The sequence below is a fragment of the Micropterus dolomieu genome, linkage group LG14 (assembly GCF_021292245.1).
Source record: "Micropterus dolomieu isolate WLL.071019.BEF.003 ecotype Adirondacks linkage group LG14, ASM2129224v1, whole genome shotgun sequence".
NCBI lineage: Eukaryota > Metazoa > Chordata > Actinopteri > Centrarchiformes > Centrarchidae > Micropterus > Micropterus dolomieu.
Genome location: NC_060163.1, coordinates 2,037,340 through 2,056,519, shown reverse-complemented (window position 1 = coordinate 2,056,519; position 19,180 = coordinate 2,037,340). Strand labels below are relative to the sequence as shown.

Here is a 19,180-nt window from a genome sequence, read left to right as displayed (position 1 = left end):
CAGTAATATTTTTATCAGCTTGATGTTGAACTAATCCATGCTCGTTACATGATAACGTTAGTTTACCTGTCCAATAGGATGCCAACTCTGGGTCGGACGTCGATCTGAAGCTCCTTTTTTACATTCTGTAGGGGTTGCTATGGAGCCATTTTGCCACGCCCAAGCATGAGACCCATATAACAAGTACATTTTTGCCACTTCTGACATATCTGCAAAGTTTCATGAGTTTTCGTAGACCACGAAAAATGCAATTAATGTGGAAAATTGAAATAAGAGGAAGAGCCATTCCTTGCATTCCAATGGAGTCCTCGCACAGGTCGTGCTCGGGCTCTAATAATACAAGCAATTTCAATACGATCCTTGCATGTTTCATGTTTGGTCCCTAATAATTCATTGCATTTAAATAGAGTCCTCACAGATTTCGTGCTCAGGCCCTAATAAAAACTAAATAGGTGATGTGGCTATTTGACCCTTGGTGTAGCAGTGATAGTGACACCCACCTCTCTGGATGATTTTTGTTCAGAGTGCGGAGGAGTTTTGTACCTGAGGCTGAAATCAGTTTCAATCAGACTAGGGTACAGTCCGTACTCCTACAGGAACATTCTGGTGTGCATGCCATGACCTTATCATCAGTGGTGTTCAATACTTTTTTGTCTTCATTTTTGGGGCACTTTCCCACATTAGCTCCCATTTGTGAATACTATAGCAAGGCATGACATATATTCTTATTTTCAGAAGAAGTTTGGGCTACTCAAACGCCAGCAACTTGCAAATGAGTAGTACTAAACATGCAGAGAAACATGGTTTCACTATAAAATGTTACTGAATTCCGTCGAGTCATGTTTGGGGGTTGAATGTGGTTATTTTATCTGGCTAGATCCACATACATAAGCATACTGATCATTCCTTTGTTTCTTTTTGTGCATATAACACTTCTGGTTTTTATTTTGTGAGGCACAGGGTGACCCCAACTTGGACAATAAGTGATTTACACAAGGTCTATTAACTAGCTTCTACCAGGAATGCTTTCATCTGCATTTCACATGCTTCCGCTGCAGATAGATTTTTCTCACGAGGAAGTCTGTGAGATACGACTGAAATCTCTAGAAAAGTATAGATCTGCACTGTGTGTGTGTGTGTGTGTGTGTGTGTGTGTGTGTGTGTGTGTGTGTGTGTGTGTGTGTGTGTGTCTGTGTGCGTGCGTACCAGTTTCGCCAGCAGCATCAGTGCTCTGAGATCTTCTGACGGCGGGGTTGGCTGAGTGGGAGCTGTACTGGAGGAGCTGGTTCCCTCCACTGTCATCCTGCTGGCCTATCTGTGTTAGGTCGTGCATACTCAGGCTACGCAGCTTCTCCGTGATAGCACCCTGACCCTGTGACACACACACACACACACCCACACACCCCCCAGTTAATATTACATCACCAGCAAACAGCACTTCAGACCTCTCCGAGATCAACAAGACAAAATCCAACACACCGATGAATGAACGAGTGTCAACAGACTGTACGCTCAACATCTACATACAGCAAAACGTCTGGCGTTTCTGACTGAATATATGCAGGGCAGGAGGCTTTAGGCTGTTTTGGGTGAGGTGGATTTTTCATTGCAGTTAAAGCGAGACATACGTCATTGTATGATGATTAATATTCTATTGATTGGGTGCAGCTTTTAAACCAAACAAGATGCAGCTTTAATGTTGTGAGAGAAAACTGAGCAGAAAAATATGATTTGCATTAGGGCAACAGATGGTCCACATATACTGTAACCATGTCTTGGACTTCCATTGTCCCACCAGTGGTATCCTGTCCACCTAATATTACAACTATTATATATGTTTTTTTTCTTGTTTCAGAATTATTTTCCTTTTAGAGTAGCCATACTGCTGAAGAGCTAATGTTGTGCTAATGTGTTTTAATTCATGGGAAATGCTTTGGTCAGAAAATAAGCACTTGGTCTTCGCTGCACAGCCATATGATGATTATTGTGTATCATCTACACTGGAACTAGTTTGACACATTTATTAGTTTACTTGAGCTGAAGCTGAGTAGACTTTGGCCAAAGACACACATTATGACTCTTACAATGTTGTGAAGTAGGCTCAGAACACTATCTGTTCATCGACTTGACCAATGGTCATAACATTCATGAGGCAAATAAATAAACCTCACTCATAACTCAGCCTTTTTTAGCCTGCTATAGCTAACAGCCCCAAATCAGAATTTAGGGGGGTAATTATTAACAGAAAATTTGATTTTTGAACCACTGCTTCTTGCCACACAGCTTTTTATCTAGCTTAACGACTGTAAAAACAACTGACTAGAGTGTGACACAAAATGCAACAAGTGCTGTGCACAAAGATTGGTAGTGACAACGGCAACTGTGAAATTCATCTCCCGGCTGGCAGTTCATGAGGTCAGACACAGAAATGTCAGTTTTCTAGTACTTAGAAATATGTGTAGTTTATAAAACAACATGGGAACTACTCAAACCTGAGTCAAAGTTTTTACAGGATTCCCAATAGTAAAGATGCTAAAGAATAGCAGCCAATCAATCAATCAATCAGATCAGATCAGCAGATCAGCCGATTCAACATTAAATCACTGATCTTGTCGTCCCTAAAAAGCCTGACTGCAGTGTATGTTGTCTAAAACAGAATTATAAAAAATTTACCTAATACAGAAATAGGATACACTGAAGCACAGAAAATGTAGAAACCAAAATTCAGCAATGACGGAGACATCTTTGTGCAAACAGTTCACAAAATGAGCAACAGCAACAGGATAGGAGGAGATTTTTGATGAAACATAAAGCAAATGGAAAAAAGAAACGGGGAGTAAATGTCAAGTGTTATAATGAAATCAAAGGCTTAAACAAATAAAAATGTGAAGGACATAAAAGAAAAATGAGGTTCTAAATATTATAAAGTAGAGAGTAAAGAGTAAAATGTATCTGCAAATGTGGCTGATCCTTTACTACAACACTAAGTACAAAATAGAAGTAAGCCCCATGATTTATTTTCAGCTACCAGATCTGGTAAAAGAACAGACATGCTTGAAAATCAAAGGATGGGGAACATGGTGTCATGGGAGAATAATGCTGGTATGAAATGGAAATGGAACGTTCTGTCCATGCAGCTTACACTGACAGTTTTTTACCTCCCAGGGTAGCCTGCTGAAGCACAGAAACCCTGAGGAAAGAAGGATGTCAGTACAGAGAGAGAAGGAGAAACAAAGTCACAAGAGGGTTAGATAGTAGGCAAGTTGGGCAGATCCTCACATCATCATCTTGAACGTGAGCCACATTTTCACAACAAAACCGCTAAGGTTAAAGGAGGAGGCTTAGCATGTAACACACAGTCTCACTTTGAAAATACTCCACTACCATTCTAAGCCTTACTAAGTAAAAGTATGCAAGTATTAGAGCAACATTTACTTAAAGCATTCAGTGCAGCAAAATGCTCCATGATGTTTCTAGAATATTAATTAATATTACTGCTGCATTAATGTATTTTTGCATTTTACTGCTGTGGGTTGAGCTCAATTTAACTACATGATATACGGTTGGGTGGTTTAATCTACAGCAGTGAATCATATTCTACAAGATCATCATGCTTGCACAATTTGAGAATTTATGGTATGTTAGTTTAGACAAAATGCGTATATCAAGATATATATTGTGCATCGTGGCATAACCTAAAAGTATGGGCCATATGGCCGAGCCCTACTCACCAGTATGTTTTTGCTGGTATAGCAATGTACCAATGACGCGATAAGAGTCTGACTTAGACATACAGGGAAAACCAAAAGAAAAACAGCAGGATATATTCATGCCACAGCAACCAAATCTGGAGTGGAGTAAAGCCATAAAAGACGGACGTATTTTAGCCTATGACCTACAAAGTGCATGTCCTATACATTACTACTGCTGAACATTTGTGAAAGCATACCATGGATTCTTGTTTAAGACTGTCTAACTCAGTATATAAAATAAGTTCTTTAAAAAGAGTCACTAAGAAAGTACACACATGTTGTGATAAGGATTAGTAGGATTTTCTTTCTTTCTTTTTTAAAGGCAGCCTGCCCATGTTATCTTGCATGCACCAGCAAGGAAGACTTTTGAAAATAGTATCTGTATTACCATGCTATATATTGAAAACCAGTGGAATGGAAACCAAGGACTGACTGGATCGTTTAAAAATCAATCTACGGCAAGTTTTGGAGAATGGTGATGTAAAAAAAATAAATAAATAAAAAAAAAAATTATTAAATAAATGACTCAACAGCCCAAATGGGCAAAAGCCTATTTGTACTGGGATTCAGGTGGGGTGTATGCCATCAGCTGCAGGTGTGTCATGTGGGCGTGGCCAGAGGTGAGTCTTGGCCACAGTCTATGGTCTTGGCACAGTTACAGCTCACAGACCAAGAAGCAGGGCAATAGCAGCAGCATTTGATGAAAGCAGTAAAAAAATAAATGTTCAGAAAACCAGTCTGCTTTTTCACACCTGTAGAGACTTTACAGATGAAATTTAAATTAGCCTCAGGCTACATGCACATCAATATGTATGTATGCTGCATGCATAATAGAGGATGGTGGATATAGTGGCTTGAAATGTGAGTCTCAGGAGTTTCCTTCTCAATAAAATCACACGCTGAAAAGGCTGTGTACCCATGGTCTAAATGCTGAGATGCATTTGTGAACCAAACCATGGCTCCAGTCTCTGCAGCTCAGCTCAGAGAGCAGAAGTGCTCTCTGAGCTGTTTGGTTCAGTCTGTCGGGCAGGTTCAGACAGATGGATTTTATGTGCGATGCAGTAGGTTTTATTGTACAAGCCAAGGTTAATCAAATTCCAACTAAAAACATGAAAAGCTTTTAAAGGATTTGAAATAGCATAGTGACCTAAACAGTGATGATAAAACAGAGGGAGAGAAAAGACGAGAGAAACAGTAAAGGCAAGGAGAGGCAATACAAATAAAGGGAAGAGAAAAGACAACTAAAAAGAGAGTAGAATGTTGGAGAGTGAGAGAGGCATAGCTCTGAAGCAGTGATTAATGTTGTGTTTAATGTAAGCAGAGACAGGAAGGTTTTTAGGTCCCACACTGGTGTCACTAAAAGGACACGTACACTACAGTGAAGTTAGAGGTACAGCTAACCATGTCTTATTTCACACAGTCACACCCTTGGCATTGCAACGTCTCCTTTGTTTCTATACACACACACACACACACACACCTCAAGTGTTTTCATTAGACTAACTTTTGTTAGGCTAAATGTTAAGTCCAACATAAACGTATTGAATTAAAGAGTAACAGTGGCCCAGTTATCAAGAGTGAGCTGGAACAGCGTGATAGGTGACCAGAGGCCATAAGTAATGAAAGTATCATTTACTGCAGAATTCCTGCATTGTACCATGGCTTGTTTTTTTCCTGAGACATGCTGATTATGCAAAGAGTGAGTTTAGGGCCACAGTGGTATCTCTGTTATGGTTCGGGTTTTGAAGTATCTTGTTTATGCCTATGCATATTAGGGTTGGGGCGATGGGGGGGGGAGTTCCATGTTCCATTGGGCCGAGGTTCTTCTTCTTCGTAAGTGTAGGCTACTACGAGCAATGGAGAGTGAAACTGAGCAAATGTTAACCGGAAGTTACTCTTAGTGAAATTACTATAACACCATCATGGTGTCGGAGGGAATGGCACGTAGGACCCTCGATCACAATGCCCGCTCAATGTCATGATGTCTGTCAGCCATCGCCGACATCGGCCCAGCCCTAATGCATATGGTTTCAGAAACTCGATTTGTGATCCTGGTCCTGGTTTTGAGAAACTTGAAAGTACTCTAATAGATATTTTTGCATGTAAACATCTGACCCCGGTCTCTGATCACTGTCATGTATGTAGGTACATCTTCAGCTAGAGTGACAGTAATTGGAAACACTAAAACACATTAAAAGTTAAAGTTAAACAAATACTGGAAATGCAGTGAAATACTGTGTTATCGATGATAGTCTCTGCTCCGTGTCTGGAGCCCACCCACATCAACCAACTGAAACCTTCATCATTTGTTTTTCTTCAAAAATGAGTCGAATGCATATTGATTTTCTTCATTCACATTTTGCTCAAACTATTCCAAAACAGGAACTCATGAATGCAGTTTCATGTATCAAGCTAAATGATGTATGTGCTAGATGGTTTCAGTAGGGAATGTGGAGGAATTAATTTGACTTTCTATTTAGTAGTAGATTCTCACTGCCTGAGATTACCTCAGTGCAGCGAAGCCTCAGACAGGAGATCAGCAGGGATTATGTGATACACACAGGTATTCATGCAAGGCTGATGAAACCAGCTCACACACTGACTCTGCTCTGAGTGGTAGCTGAGGGACAACAAGGGGCTTTAGAGACACACTCACAGTGGATATGTTTGCATGAGCACTGTGTTTTAGATACAAGTTAAGATTTTATTCAGGATCAGCTGTAGCATTTAACCCATCTCTCCTGCATTCACTTAAACACTGATAACGCTTTTTCTGTCTGTGTTCTCTTAAGTGTGATTTAGTAGGCCAAGGGAGCCAAGTGAGCACATTCTGTGCCAACAGGTAGAATTTGGCAAAACATTCTGCTGGATTGTTTCACGATATAAAACAGATAGAGGGCACTGTTCAAAGCAATGGGAGCTAAAGCTTTAAATGTTTTCTTACAAAGCCAGATAGAAAAGAGAAAACTGACTTTCAAATTGTTTATCATTTAATTTGATGAAATACCAAAAGATTGAGGTATAGGGTACAAACTGCATCAGTCATGCTATTGTGGGTTTTTGGTAAATATGTAAAGGCAGCTTAAGAAAAAGAATAGGCAGTACATTAGAGATGAAAATAACAATATAAAAGTAGCACCTTTACAAAACTATCAAATAGAACAGAATATTTAGTTCTTGTATAAGTGGGAGACACTTGCCTTGACAGCTGCAGTGACAGCGGCCGTGGCTGCGATGCTCAGTCCCTGCTTGCCAAAATTGACCATCGTTTCATAGCTCTTCTCTTTGGCCTGAACAATATACTCGTCTATTTCCTACAGGGAGACAATCAATAACACTTTTATAGAAGACAGTCTAATTGAGTAAAAAGTAGGGCTTCTATAATATCCTCAACAGCAAATAATCCATGTATACAGAGGCAGACATGGATGGATAATCTTACCCTCTCTCTGGAGGACAGCAGAGGGTGCAGACACTTCCTGTAAATGAGACTTGCTCCTCGGGTATAGGGGGACAGCAGCCAGATCACAATGGCTATCTTCAGCTCGTAGTACAGAGGAAACCTGGGATCACACACACACACACACACACACACACACACACACACACCATCATTAATAAGGGCTGATATAAACTCTTGTTAAGTCTTACCCGCAAAGTCCACTTCCCCACACCACCCCAAAGGACATCTTTTATTTCTCAGAGCAGAGTAGTCAGCAGGTTCAATTCACAATGACTGGCATTCTGCCGCATTGCCAGTGTTTTGAGTCTGAATGTATGAATGAGACAATAAGGTTATAGTTAGGTGTCTCACAGATGAGTGGATGGGGTTAAAGCAACATTATGTAAGATTTGTTGTTTGTGCAATTTGGCGCCCATACAGTTACAGGTATTCACCACTGCTCTAAATAAGGACAGCTGTAAATGTGCATTTGTTATTATTACCTTACGTAAGATCAAAAACTAGCAACTTTGCTAACACAGCTAAACATCAAGCGAGTGCAACAATACAAGACATAGCAGTATCACCAAAGTGCTTATAGGCAAGTCCTGCCATTCGGCAGCCATCTTGGTAACGCCTCGGGCAGTTATTTCAAACTAACAAGACCAGGTCCCTATCTAAATGAATGGGGAAAGAGCCACAACTGCACTTTCACTGGTCACCAGAACATAGAAACTACATGTATAGAATCAGCAGTAAAATCTGATGAAAATCGCTGAAACATTTTGATGACTTTGCCCCAAAATGTTTAAAAAGCTTCTCCCATCGGTTGTACTTCTACTACGCATGCGTGGTAGAAGTGACACATAGGTAGAAGTCCCCTCCGTAGGTGGAACTACGCGATTGGCTTAATATGTTTCCCTGCCTCGACTGTTAAAAGCAGACGACTCCCTTCTAGTAGGAGGGGCGGGATAAACGCCATCTTTAACATTAAGGGCTATCTCTATAGAGTTGTATTGAGGATTCTTAAAGTGGCGCGTCTCCTCTTAAAACTTCTCTGAATGAATTCTCAGGCATGTGATTGGCAAAGGGCAAAAAAGCACACCCCGATAAAACTGGCGGCGGCTCCATTATATCATATGGATGGAAAAGCAGGACCCATGACAATAACTTATTTGGTGGATGTGTTGCAGTGGGAATCAAAGACAAGTGTCTAATCCACTGCGCCTTCGCCACCTCTCTATAATAATAATTATTTTGTATTCATTTTTTAGCAAACTTCAACAGCTAAATGTGCAACATGCAGCATGAAATAATTGATTCTATAACTAAATAATATAACTACTAACTTTCAAATTAGTTTAGTAGAAGTTAATAGATTATTTTTAATGAATAAGAGACAGCAGCAAAGGTTGTCGCCTGTTTAAGACCTGGTGTAAAGAAACAGTTACATTATTAAGGAAACTCAGATCAAACAGCCACATCAGTCTCTGTGTATTGATAAACTGTAGGAAAAAGTTTTTACATTTCAACTCTGCCAGCGGGCGGGCGTGTGCGTGAGACGAGAACGACCGCGACAGTTTCACGGGATCGCGGCAGTTACACAGAAGCCGTTGCCATGGTTACCTCGCGGAGCGCTTGTTTGCCTGTCTGTTGATGAGGAGCGCAGAGCGACCCCGTGGATCATAGCCGTCTGAAAAGGCCTTATAAACACTGTCACAACCATTCACAAGAAATTATTTTATAACTTGCCAAAACCTTTAACATAAGGACATAAATACTTACAAAGCAACCATTCATACAGCAAAGTGTATATAGGCTATATGATTGATCAACCGACAACAAAGTCAAAGTAAACATTAGACACAGCCTATAACAAGCAATGATCAAATCATACCCAATTTATCCGATGCTTATTGTCAACTCAGTGTTGGGGAAGTTACTCAGAAATAATATAGCTATTACATATTTACTTAGCATATAGGCTACTCCTTAAAAAAGTAATATTAGCTACTCTAGCCTCCTTATTACTGGGTACTGGGTGATATAACGCCACACTCTCCCGATTAGTCAAAGCATCACTGGCAGTAGCGGCTGGAGTTTCTTTCTGAGTTTCACGTTGCTGTTTCGCTTTAGCTGATGCTTCAATTAGCCTAAGTCAATGTAAAATTGTTCGCGGTTAAAAGCTTTTTGCTGGTTGCACAAAGTTTACAACGGACGACTATGACACAATAATGGCAACATCGTTACTTACAGCTGTCGAAAATACCTCTCCTCCCTGTTCTCCTGTCTTCCTTTTTGGCTAATAGCTGATAAAGTCCGGTGCCGCTGAGCTGCAGCGCGGTCAAGCATTCACGTCAGGGATGGTGCGTTCAGTAGGGCAGCCTTAATGTGATTGGTAACTATAATAACATTATTGTTTTGGAATTAGTAATCCGTCACACTATTCTTTACTAGGAAGAGTAATATTACAGTATTACTGCCAACACGTTACAAACCACTGATTTTCGAGAGCGACTGTGGTACACACTGCGCTGGTGTGGAATTGGCAGCTGAACACAAACGAACATCCTTGTTGATACTTGGAAAGAAAGAAAACTTTCCACACGTCAGCCTGTAAATGTCCTCAAATCCTTTCCATTTCACTCGTCCAGCTCCTGTACCCCCCCCTCCCTTTTTTAAAATTTTTATTACAGATCTGCATGATTCACATGGGTCCATTTGTCAAGTCGGAAAATCCGGAATTCCGGATTTATCCAGAAAAATCACATCCCTGACAAATAAATCAATGTATGGTAAACACTGCAGTGTGGTGCAGATTCTAGAGACAGTCTTTATGTCATCTTAGTTTTGATAGAGAGTTAGTTAAAATCGCCTTAATATCAGCGCATGAAAAACCAATCGCTGATCATTCCTTCAATTGTCGATAGCCGATCCAATCGCCAATCGGAACAAGCCTACTGCGGGATCTTCTACAAGTGATGATGTTATTTTCCAAAAGATGTAAATAGTCCGTAGGCGGTGCTTTTAAAGCGTTGTGGAAGTCCTCTCTAAAGCTTAGTTCACACAACACGATTTTTAGCTCGATTTGCCGCTCAGTGAGCTCGGCGACCGTCAGGCTGTGATCACCGGTCGCCAGTCGTTATGTGTGAACTACACAACGATGCATCAAAACAGCTCCCTGACCTGGAAGAGTCGGCCGACTTGACATCCTTATCCAGCCAATGAGAGAATTACTGCTGGCAGAGCAGGCAGCTACTTTTTCACCGCAAAAGATTTTTTACTCACCTCCAGCTCTCTCTGTAGCTCAGACAATCTCTGCCATCTGCATGTGCTAATCCATTCTGTCACCCATATTTTTTGTCTTTATAGTTGCTATCTTTAAAATAACAAACAACAGCTGTTTCATGTGTTGGGTCGCGTCATTTCCCGTTTCACATTTCACATATGTTTTCTTGACAAAACGTGGTTTAGAGACCACCGTCGGCTCGTGTAGTGTGTGACCCCCTGTCACTGAAAGCCACAGCGACTTCCAGACTCCCGTCACAAGACGGCAAGTTGTGTAGTGTGTAGTGAACGAAGGGAGATGAATTGTTTTGTCTTATTTCTGCATCAGATACCATTGAGACTAGGCTTCTCTCATGGTGAACCATGAGCACTGCTAGAATATAAAGCTACCATCGTGGAAAGGTTCATATTTGTGCACAGGCTTAATTTTCTGACTCAGTGCACCAGGTTCCAAATGTTCTAGAGGGTTCTATGGGGGGAAGTGCGGGGCACAGAGAAGGATCCTGCTCATTGGTTGAACACAGAATATATAAAATCTAATTTCAACAAAACCATAGCACAACCAGATACTTGTGGCTTTGCTGAAGTAAGATTTTTTTAATCCTGATACATTTATGAAAGGCTAAAATGTAGTCAGAGTTAAAGTGACTGAGTAACTGCCCAACTTGTATATGATCAAATTGCAAAGCCTGCAAAATTACATTTTATAATGCTAATATTTGTAAACCTTTAACATACAGTTCGCTTTAATTCCTCATTCAGGTAGCTTTAAGTTTGGAAAAATAATCTTATTTCACATTGACATCACATTTATCATATAGTTTAAGTTGTGCTTTATTCAACTCTTCAATTATGCTACATAACTGACATATTAAAACCTAAGACCCCATGCTTTTTATGGCTGCACCACTGCATCAATTGGAAATATTATGGATACCTCTTGCATAGTTTTAGACAAACATCTCCAATATTTTGTCTAACAGATTTGACATCTTTGAATATTCTGGGATCTCTACTGAGTTCTCTTGATGAGTTTGTACTTAAAGAAGTTAAAATATTAAAACCTTTACAATGTTGCACAACTGACTAATTACTCTATTAAATACACAATAATAAATACACTGCCCCACTTAATAATAATAATAATAATAATTAAAGCTGCAAGCAGCGTTGGGCGGGCCCTTGCACGTGTGTGAGGTGGGCGCGTTTCATATTCTGAATCTCTGCCGGTGCGGCTGTGAATTTGCCACGCGCTTCGGATGCTGTACAAATGTGTTAATCATCACTTCCTGTGTCCCCTTTGGCACTACATAGGACTTGATGTTATGACTATAACTAAATATTGGCATGTAGATGTGTCCGTGGTGGGACTGTTATCAAGCATGTAAAGTTTGGTGCAGATGTGAGCATGTAGACTGAAGTTACAATAACTTGTTTATAACCTGTTTTATGGTGAATCATCGATTTTGGACGCCACACCACATGCACGCCATTCCATGAAAACTCACCATTTGTACAACTTTTAATCATCAACGGGTTTAGAGTAGACAGCGACAACCTGAAGTTGGTCAGACTAATTCTCTATGAGGAGTTTGTAAAAGTACGGAGCCTGTAAATCGTCCAACAATGACTGTAAAATTCAAAATGGCGGACTTCCTGTTGGGTTTAGGGCATCGCTCCAAGAGGCTTTTTGGTACGTCTGGACATGATACATGTGCCACAGAAATTTCATACATGTTGGTGAAACGTGCCACGGGGGCTGCTTCGTTAATAATAATAATAATCTTTATTTGTAGAGCACTTTTCAAAAACAAGTTACAAAGTGCTTTAACAAGTGTAAAGACAATAATACCCAAAAAACAATAATGTCATTTCCTGTTGCCAGCAGGTGGCGCTATGACTTTGAGGGAATATTGGCATATGAATGTGTTCAGGGCAGGACTCTTATAATGTATTCCAAATTTGGTGCAGATGTGAGCATTTGTTTGTGAAATATTATGAAAATGTACAGAATGATCTTTAAAAGCTCCATGGTTGATTTAAAATGATGGATTTTATGCAATAAGTGATTAACTGATTGTGTGATCAGAAAATGTTTTGATCTTATTTGTCAATATGTCCTTTTAAAGTTCTTACGTATCTTTACAAAATATAACTTAACTTTCTGAAATTAAAATGGTTAATATTAGAGACTAAACTACCCAAAAAATGTAAGACAATATTATGAGAAAGTTTGACTAACAGCATAGGCCATATTGATTACAAAAAGTAACATAAATAATAGCTGGAAGAAAGTGACAATTAGTACCTAAATGTGGCCACTAGATGAGATTCAATAGTATTGATGGAAAATTACCAAGGAAGAAATTTTTGGAGTGGAAAAGTAAACCAGCAGAAGGTTCCAAAAAATTAAGAACATATTTGGGAAAAGGACGGGAATTGAACAAAGAGACCACCTAAATAGGAAGAGATTGAGGATTATAAAAGAAGGTGTTCCTGATGCCTGCTAGGATGGAATAAAAACTTTTTTGCACCGATTTTTGACTGCTTCCAGAAGTTTTTGGACTACAAGTAATTGACTATTTTGGTGAGTTTCTTAAAGTGGTGAAAATGTGTTTCAGGTCTTTAGCTGGCAAAGACTTTTTCTTCGTCGCACGCTCTATATACTTGCAAACATACTAAATGTGCTCTTGACATTAAAACAACATGCTCTGCTGTTTATATTGACAAGCAGTTGGCCTCAGCCCCTCCTCGGACACTCCATGAATTACATTAGCCAGGTGCCCTCCTTCAGGGGAACGCCGGCCCTCAGCAGGCCACCAGGGACACATTTAACGGTGACACACAACTCATAAAGTCACAGAGTTCAGACATTCTGTGCTTGTTACCAGCCACATCGCACCTGTAATGGACACTGGAGTGTTTGCAGGGTAGATGGGAGGGCTTTTCTGTCATCAATTTGCCGAGGCACATTCCAATGGGAGCAATGGAGCAGTCTGAGATGTGATTGGAGGATGACCTTGAAGGGGTTGTTGGCATTTTTTGGAGGAAAGTGAGATTAATACAAAGCTGTTAAAGATTGTGCCTTCCATAGATCTCTTTCTCTGCCTCCCTTTCATTTAGCCATGTTTGGCTCCCTCTCTTTCTGTTTCCCTGATTGATGGCAGAGCCTGGATGTCCAGTCTGTTCAAAAACACTTTATTTCACCTTGTGCAAACTTGTAACCATACCGCTTACAGATGAAAACACAAAGCAGACATGGCTCGGTTAGTAGTTTGTTGAGCGTTTCAGACTTTTCTCATATTGAGATAGTTAACAAACTCACCTAATGAATCTCACAGAGTAGTGTTGGTTGGACAAGGCTTGCGCAGTGATTTATGATTGGCCAGTGAGGTATCCGGCAGTGATCCATCATGGTTGGAGATAGGGATCATTGAGATGAATGGATCTGCTCCGGATTCACTCATTATCTCAGTGCCAGGATTTATGCTCGACCCTTCGTCTTCAATTACACCAGCACTTCCACACCATCAGCGTTTGCATCGGCTGTGATGAATAATCATCAGTGGAGGGATTTCTAATTGTTCTTCTTAGAGTTAATTGAAGATTGTTGATGAGGAGGTTTTCATAGGGGGAATATTGACATCTTGTTCTTTGGAGCTTCTGGTTTTACTGTTATTCTTTATGAATATGCATGCAGTGGTAATGTTTGATTTATAGGCTGATGTCAAGCTCAAATTTGAGAATGTATCCTAGACAAAATATATTTATTAAAAGATAGGGCCAGTCTTTAGTTCTAAATGCTGTTGTCACAGCTGAAGCTGAAAAAAAGTGTCATGACTGGTTCAAAGTGTGTGACAGGATTGCAGAGGAAGCCCAGTGCAGATGACTGACGCAGATCTGCTTCAATGATGTAATACACAAAAAAAGTACAAAGGCTTATGGGAGGCGAGGGTCAAAACCAGAGAACGCAGTCTCTGGTAGAATCACAAGTCCAATAAACAGGCAGCTAACAGGTTTCAGTTACAACAGATCAAAACAACATAAAGGTACGGAAGCTGGAGAGCCAAGACATGAAGCACATGGTAACATAACTAACCTGACAATCTGGCAAGGAGCGAGTGGGAATGGTCCATTTAAGTATCTGCAGGGCTGATGAAGGAAAGTGGAAACAGGTGAGAGAGTGGGCGAAGTAGGCCAGGTGACTGCAGAACAGATGTGAGAACATGTGCAACAAGTCCTCCAACCTAAACGACAGAATAGGTTGTTTGTCAATGCCTTCCAAAACGATACACATGAGTGTTTCCCGTACCAGTCCAGTGACAGACGACCGGACTTTAACTGCGTAAGTTACGTAAGTCATGTGACGCAAGTGATGCAAGCCAGGTTACTTAAACACCTGGTTAACATTGTGAAATGGTCGCAGTTTTGTTAGGTTTAGGAAAACATCATGGTTTGGGTTAAAATTAGTTCATTACATAAGTCACATGACGTATATCACGTAACTTCACACAAGTGACGGAACTCTCATTAATCAGATGATGGAAGTCACATAACTCATGTGAGGGATTAATTTAAAACTCTAAATAACTCTGCATTGAGTACTTATAATACATCACCCTACGTCCTCCCTTGCTACCATCATATGGCCAGTAGAGGTCGCTGCCACAATACATGTAAATTTATGATGTAAATCATCATAAAACCAGTCATAATAATGTCCTGAACAAACACCCTATTGGGTGGTTTTTCTGTAGTGGACAGGCTGAACACGTGTAGTTAGGTGTGGCAGTCAGGTAATGTGGAAAGGAGGGAAAGTCCGAAGGCATCTGGTGTTTTAGTGGAGAATGATAATGATAAAGAATGAGAAAGCTGGAATTAGGCTAGAGGGAGGAACTGAGAGGCAAACTGGGACAAGCTGACATTAGTGATGAGTATCTGTTAAATATGAATACACAATGGCAAAATCTCCACCCATACTGATATTTAAGATGCAAACTAAATATTTCAACAGCACTATTACTAACACACCGTCAAAACCAACTTTCAAATGAATGTTGAACATCCTCATAAACGACTTCTCTGTTCTCATGTTGGCACCTCTGCTTACTGCTTGTTTTTTATGTGCCTTACAAAATGGTAAATGGACTGCATTTATATTGCCGAACAAACGCCTTGTAGTTGTTAATGTAGGTAGAAAGTGTGTGGTATGGAAAATTGACTTCCATAATCCTCAAGACAAGGAAAAAAAAACAGAAGGAAGGAAGCAGTGTGTCGGGCCAATAAGTGAAAGGTGCTATTAATCATATAGACTGTCAGAGAACGAGGGACTGAGAAATGACCACAAACACATAAAGTGTCACCTAAGGACAAAAAAAGGCTTACCTTTGCAGAAGTGCAGCTAATCATAACTACCTCACATACTTCTCTAAGTCTAACTGCCCCTCTCTTCCCTGAAAACACAACACAACACAAAGCAGACATGGCTCGGTTAGTAGTTTGTTGAGCGTTTCAGACTTTTCTCATATTGAGATAGTTAACAAACTCACCTAATGAGCAAAGAGGGGGGCAGCTTCTCAAACAGCTGCTCCCAGACCTGCGGACAGTATTGCCTCATAAAGCCCGAAGGTGCTCAAACATCTATCCTGATTCCCTCAACAACCAAATTTCAACAGGTATTGTGGTTTTCCCCACTGTGGTGAACTATGACGCTATTAGGATCTCCAGTGCGTTACAAACTGATGCCGATGGGTCTTGACCATGCATCCATGTGTGACGAGTCAGGGAGTGGGAACAGGTTGCTTTATGAGATCTACCCTTTTGTCGTCGTTTACTTGCTATGATGAAGCAGATTATGGTGTTTTGTGACAATGCAGCGACAGTAGAAATAATCACTAAGAGCTGCTCAAAAATACCAATAATAAATAGTCTCTTGGTCATGCATTTTAAATAACTTCACTTTGCGAGCCATTTTCATTCCTGGTCAAGAGAATTGTGTAGCTGATGATGCTCTGTCTCCGTCTTAAATTTCAGCAGTTCAAAGCTTTGTGTCCCAAGGCCAATCCCTCCAGCATGCCATACCCTCCATTCAATCAGATGACTGATGTCCAAGCTCCTGCAGGATATTTTGTACTTTGCCTCTAATTACATGAGACTTGGTTTAGCCAAAAGCACTATAAAAGCTTATGATTGACTTGGTTTTTCTACTCTTCCTTTTGCACCAACCTCCCCATAGTCCTTTACCAGTAGACATCTGGTATATATCTGTAGTCGCTGCATTTATTCATCTTTAAATGCAAAGTATTAAAGCCATGCAAGCAGGGATTCAGTTTCGCGTTCAGTGCCAAGATCCAGCATTTCAGAGCCTTCTTGGGAATCTTTCCATTCAGCTGCTCCTCAGTGGTCTCAAAAAGGCACATCCTTCAAATCCTATTTGCTGGTGCATAACTTGGTGTCAAAGTTAAGGCAAGGTTGTTTTTCTCTATATGTGAACATAATGTTGGAAGCATGTTGGATCTTTCTCCTTTAACCTTCAGCATGACCTCACCATCTCCGATTTAATCTAAAAAGAGCACGTGGAAAGTCTGATTGAGCTCAACAAATCACTCACTCAAATTATCCAGTGAACTAGATCAGGCAGTCGACTCCAGCTACACTGAATACACACTTAACATGCCTCAGATTCGACAATCATTCAATCAAACACCCCTCTCAATTTTGTACTATTTAAACAGCAAAATTCCCCAGTCATACCACTGCTGCATGTGCATGAGCAGTGATTGACACTGCATTACAGACAGGCCCAAATTGGTTGTTTTGATTCGGTCGCGGTGGATTCTTGCAAATGCCCTTAGGCGCATGAGGAGGAGCCAGAGGAATGGGGCCGGAGCTAGACTCTCAGTACAGTGGGGGAGGAGCATCATCACGGGGCTCACCTGGTACCAAGTCAACCAAGTTTACATGACCCCTGGACTCACTCCGAGAGTCCACTGAGTCCATCTGCATCGCTGCTGCCGGAGCTGATCGCAGCCATTCAAATAAATGTTTGTGCTTACACCAGAAGCGCTGCAGTGCATCCCAGAAGTGTCCCAGCGTCAAGCAGCACAGAGCAGATGAACCGGACAGGAAGTCAGACACAAAATGGCAGAGAACCCTCTAAATTTAAATCAAAATAAAATACCCGGTAAAGACTTCTGATCGTATATCAACAATAAACACAGTTTACTGTGACAAAAAAGAAACATTTTAACTATGTATCCTACTTAATCATGGTAGAAGCACAAAAAGCAAGCACTAATAACCAAATCAACAAAATCTAAATGTGTCTGCAAAATCCGGCAGGCAAAACACTCTTATTAACACACTTAACACACTTATTCTGAAATGCTCCCTGTGGTAGTTGTAGCAGTCTACACGACATCGGTCAGTGCTGATCTCACTTATCAACAGATTGCATTTCCTAATAAAAGTCAACCTGTGTTTCACCAGTTAAATGATTTTAATGTGAAGCTGCAGCAGCATGAAATGTTCAGTTTGCATTAGCAGTAACTTAATACAGCATTTTTCACAGCTTACACTGCATGATAAAGCTGTTGTTCTCTTGCACTCTTGCACACAAAGTGGTCACGAGTTTTTCATGTAGCGAAGTACAATACTTTAAACAAAACATACTTTAGTAAAAGTAAAATTACAAATTTAAAAAACTATTTTTAAAAAGTAAAAGTACACAAAAAAGCTACTCAATCACAGTAACATGAGTAATTGTAATTCGTTACTTTCCACAACAATCAACTGACCTAAACTTCATGGCCCACATAGGGGGGCCCCTACCAGCCGGGGCCCTGGGTCGGCAGTCCCCATGCACCCACGCTACCTCTGCTTATGCAGAGGAACCATATTTTTCCCCCAGATTATCTGTCTCATGTACTGCTTTCAGAATATAATGACAGTTTCAGATGAAATTTTTTATATAAAAGTTACCTACTAAACTTTTAAGGGACTTGCTCAAGTAATGAGGGTCAAGTGCTGCTTTTCACTTTACCCACCCAGATTAATCCTGCCTGTCTGGGGGATTGAACAGACAACCTTAAAGAAATGACCATTCAGAGCATGGTATACTGTTCACATTAGCAAAAATATTTAAAACACATATTTCCCAACATGTCAATATAAGTACTAGGGCTGGGCACGTTAATGCTCATTAATCAGTTATCACCGATTCTGTGCGGTACACAGTTGTAGCCTATTTAACTTAAATTAAAATTATAGGCTTCATAACTTTACCTGATAGTCCTTCATCTAGTTTTGCAGGGATGCTCTGCCATGTGAATTCCCTCCTGTTGATGTCCTGATAACTATTTAGTAAACAGTAATAGATTCTGGAAACTCACAAACAGCGAGGATCAGTCTCTCTTTCAATGATTTGTGCTCTGCGTCGCGTACAGACTTCAGCAGCGGGAGGGCGTGTGCGTGAGGTGAGCTCACTCGACCACTTCACCTCACTCTAACTGGGAAACTTGCTACTGAACATGATTCTTCCTGCTGATGAGTGATTTGCATCTTGTGGTGTGGCCTCTGTATTTCTGCTCTCTGAGTCTTCTTCCAACAGTGGATTGTGATACCTTCACCCTGCACTGTGGAGGTCGTTGCTGATGTCACTTACTGATGTTTTGGGGGTTTCTTCACAGCTCTCACCATA

At 40.6% G+C, this 19,180-nt stretch overlaps 2 protein-coding genes across 2 annotated transcripts in view; both read right to left on the bottom strand.

The window, feature by feature from the left end:
- Nucleotides 1–19,180, bottom strand: part of bms1 (BMS1 ribosome biogenesis factor) — a 654,080-nt gene that overhangs the window by 113,342 nt on the left and 521,558 nt on the right. The window lies entirely within an intron of this gene.
- Nucleotides 1–19,180, bottom strand: part of LOC123983434 (receptor expression-enhancing protein 3-like) — an 81,611-nt gene that overhangs the window by 7,724 nt on the left and 54,707 nt on the right. The window contains exons 6-8 of the mRNA XM_046069691.1: nt 7,195–7,315; nt 6,953–7,066; nt 1,207–1,372 (exon numbers count right to left, since the gene is read on the bottom strand). Of these exons, the coding sequence (XP_045925647.1) occupies nt 1,207–1,372; nt 6,953–7,066; nt 7,195–7,315 (401 nt within the window). The remainder of the gene's footprint in view (nt 1–1,206; nt 1,373–6,952; nt 7,067–7,194; nt 7,316–19,180) is intronic.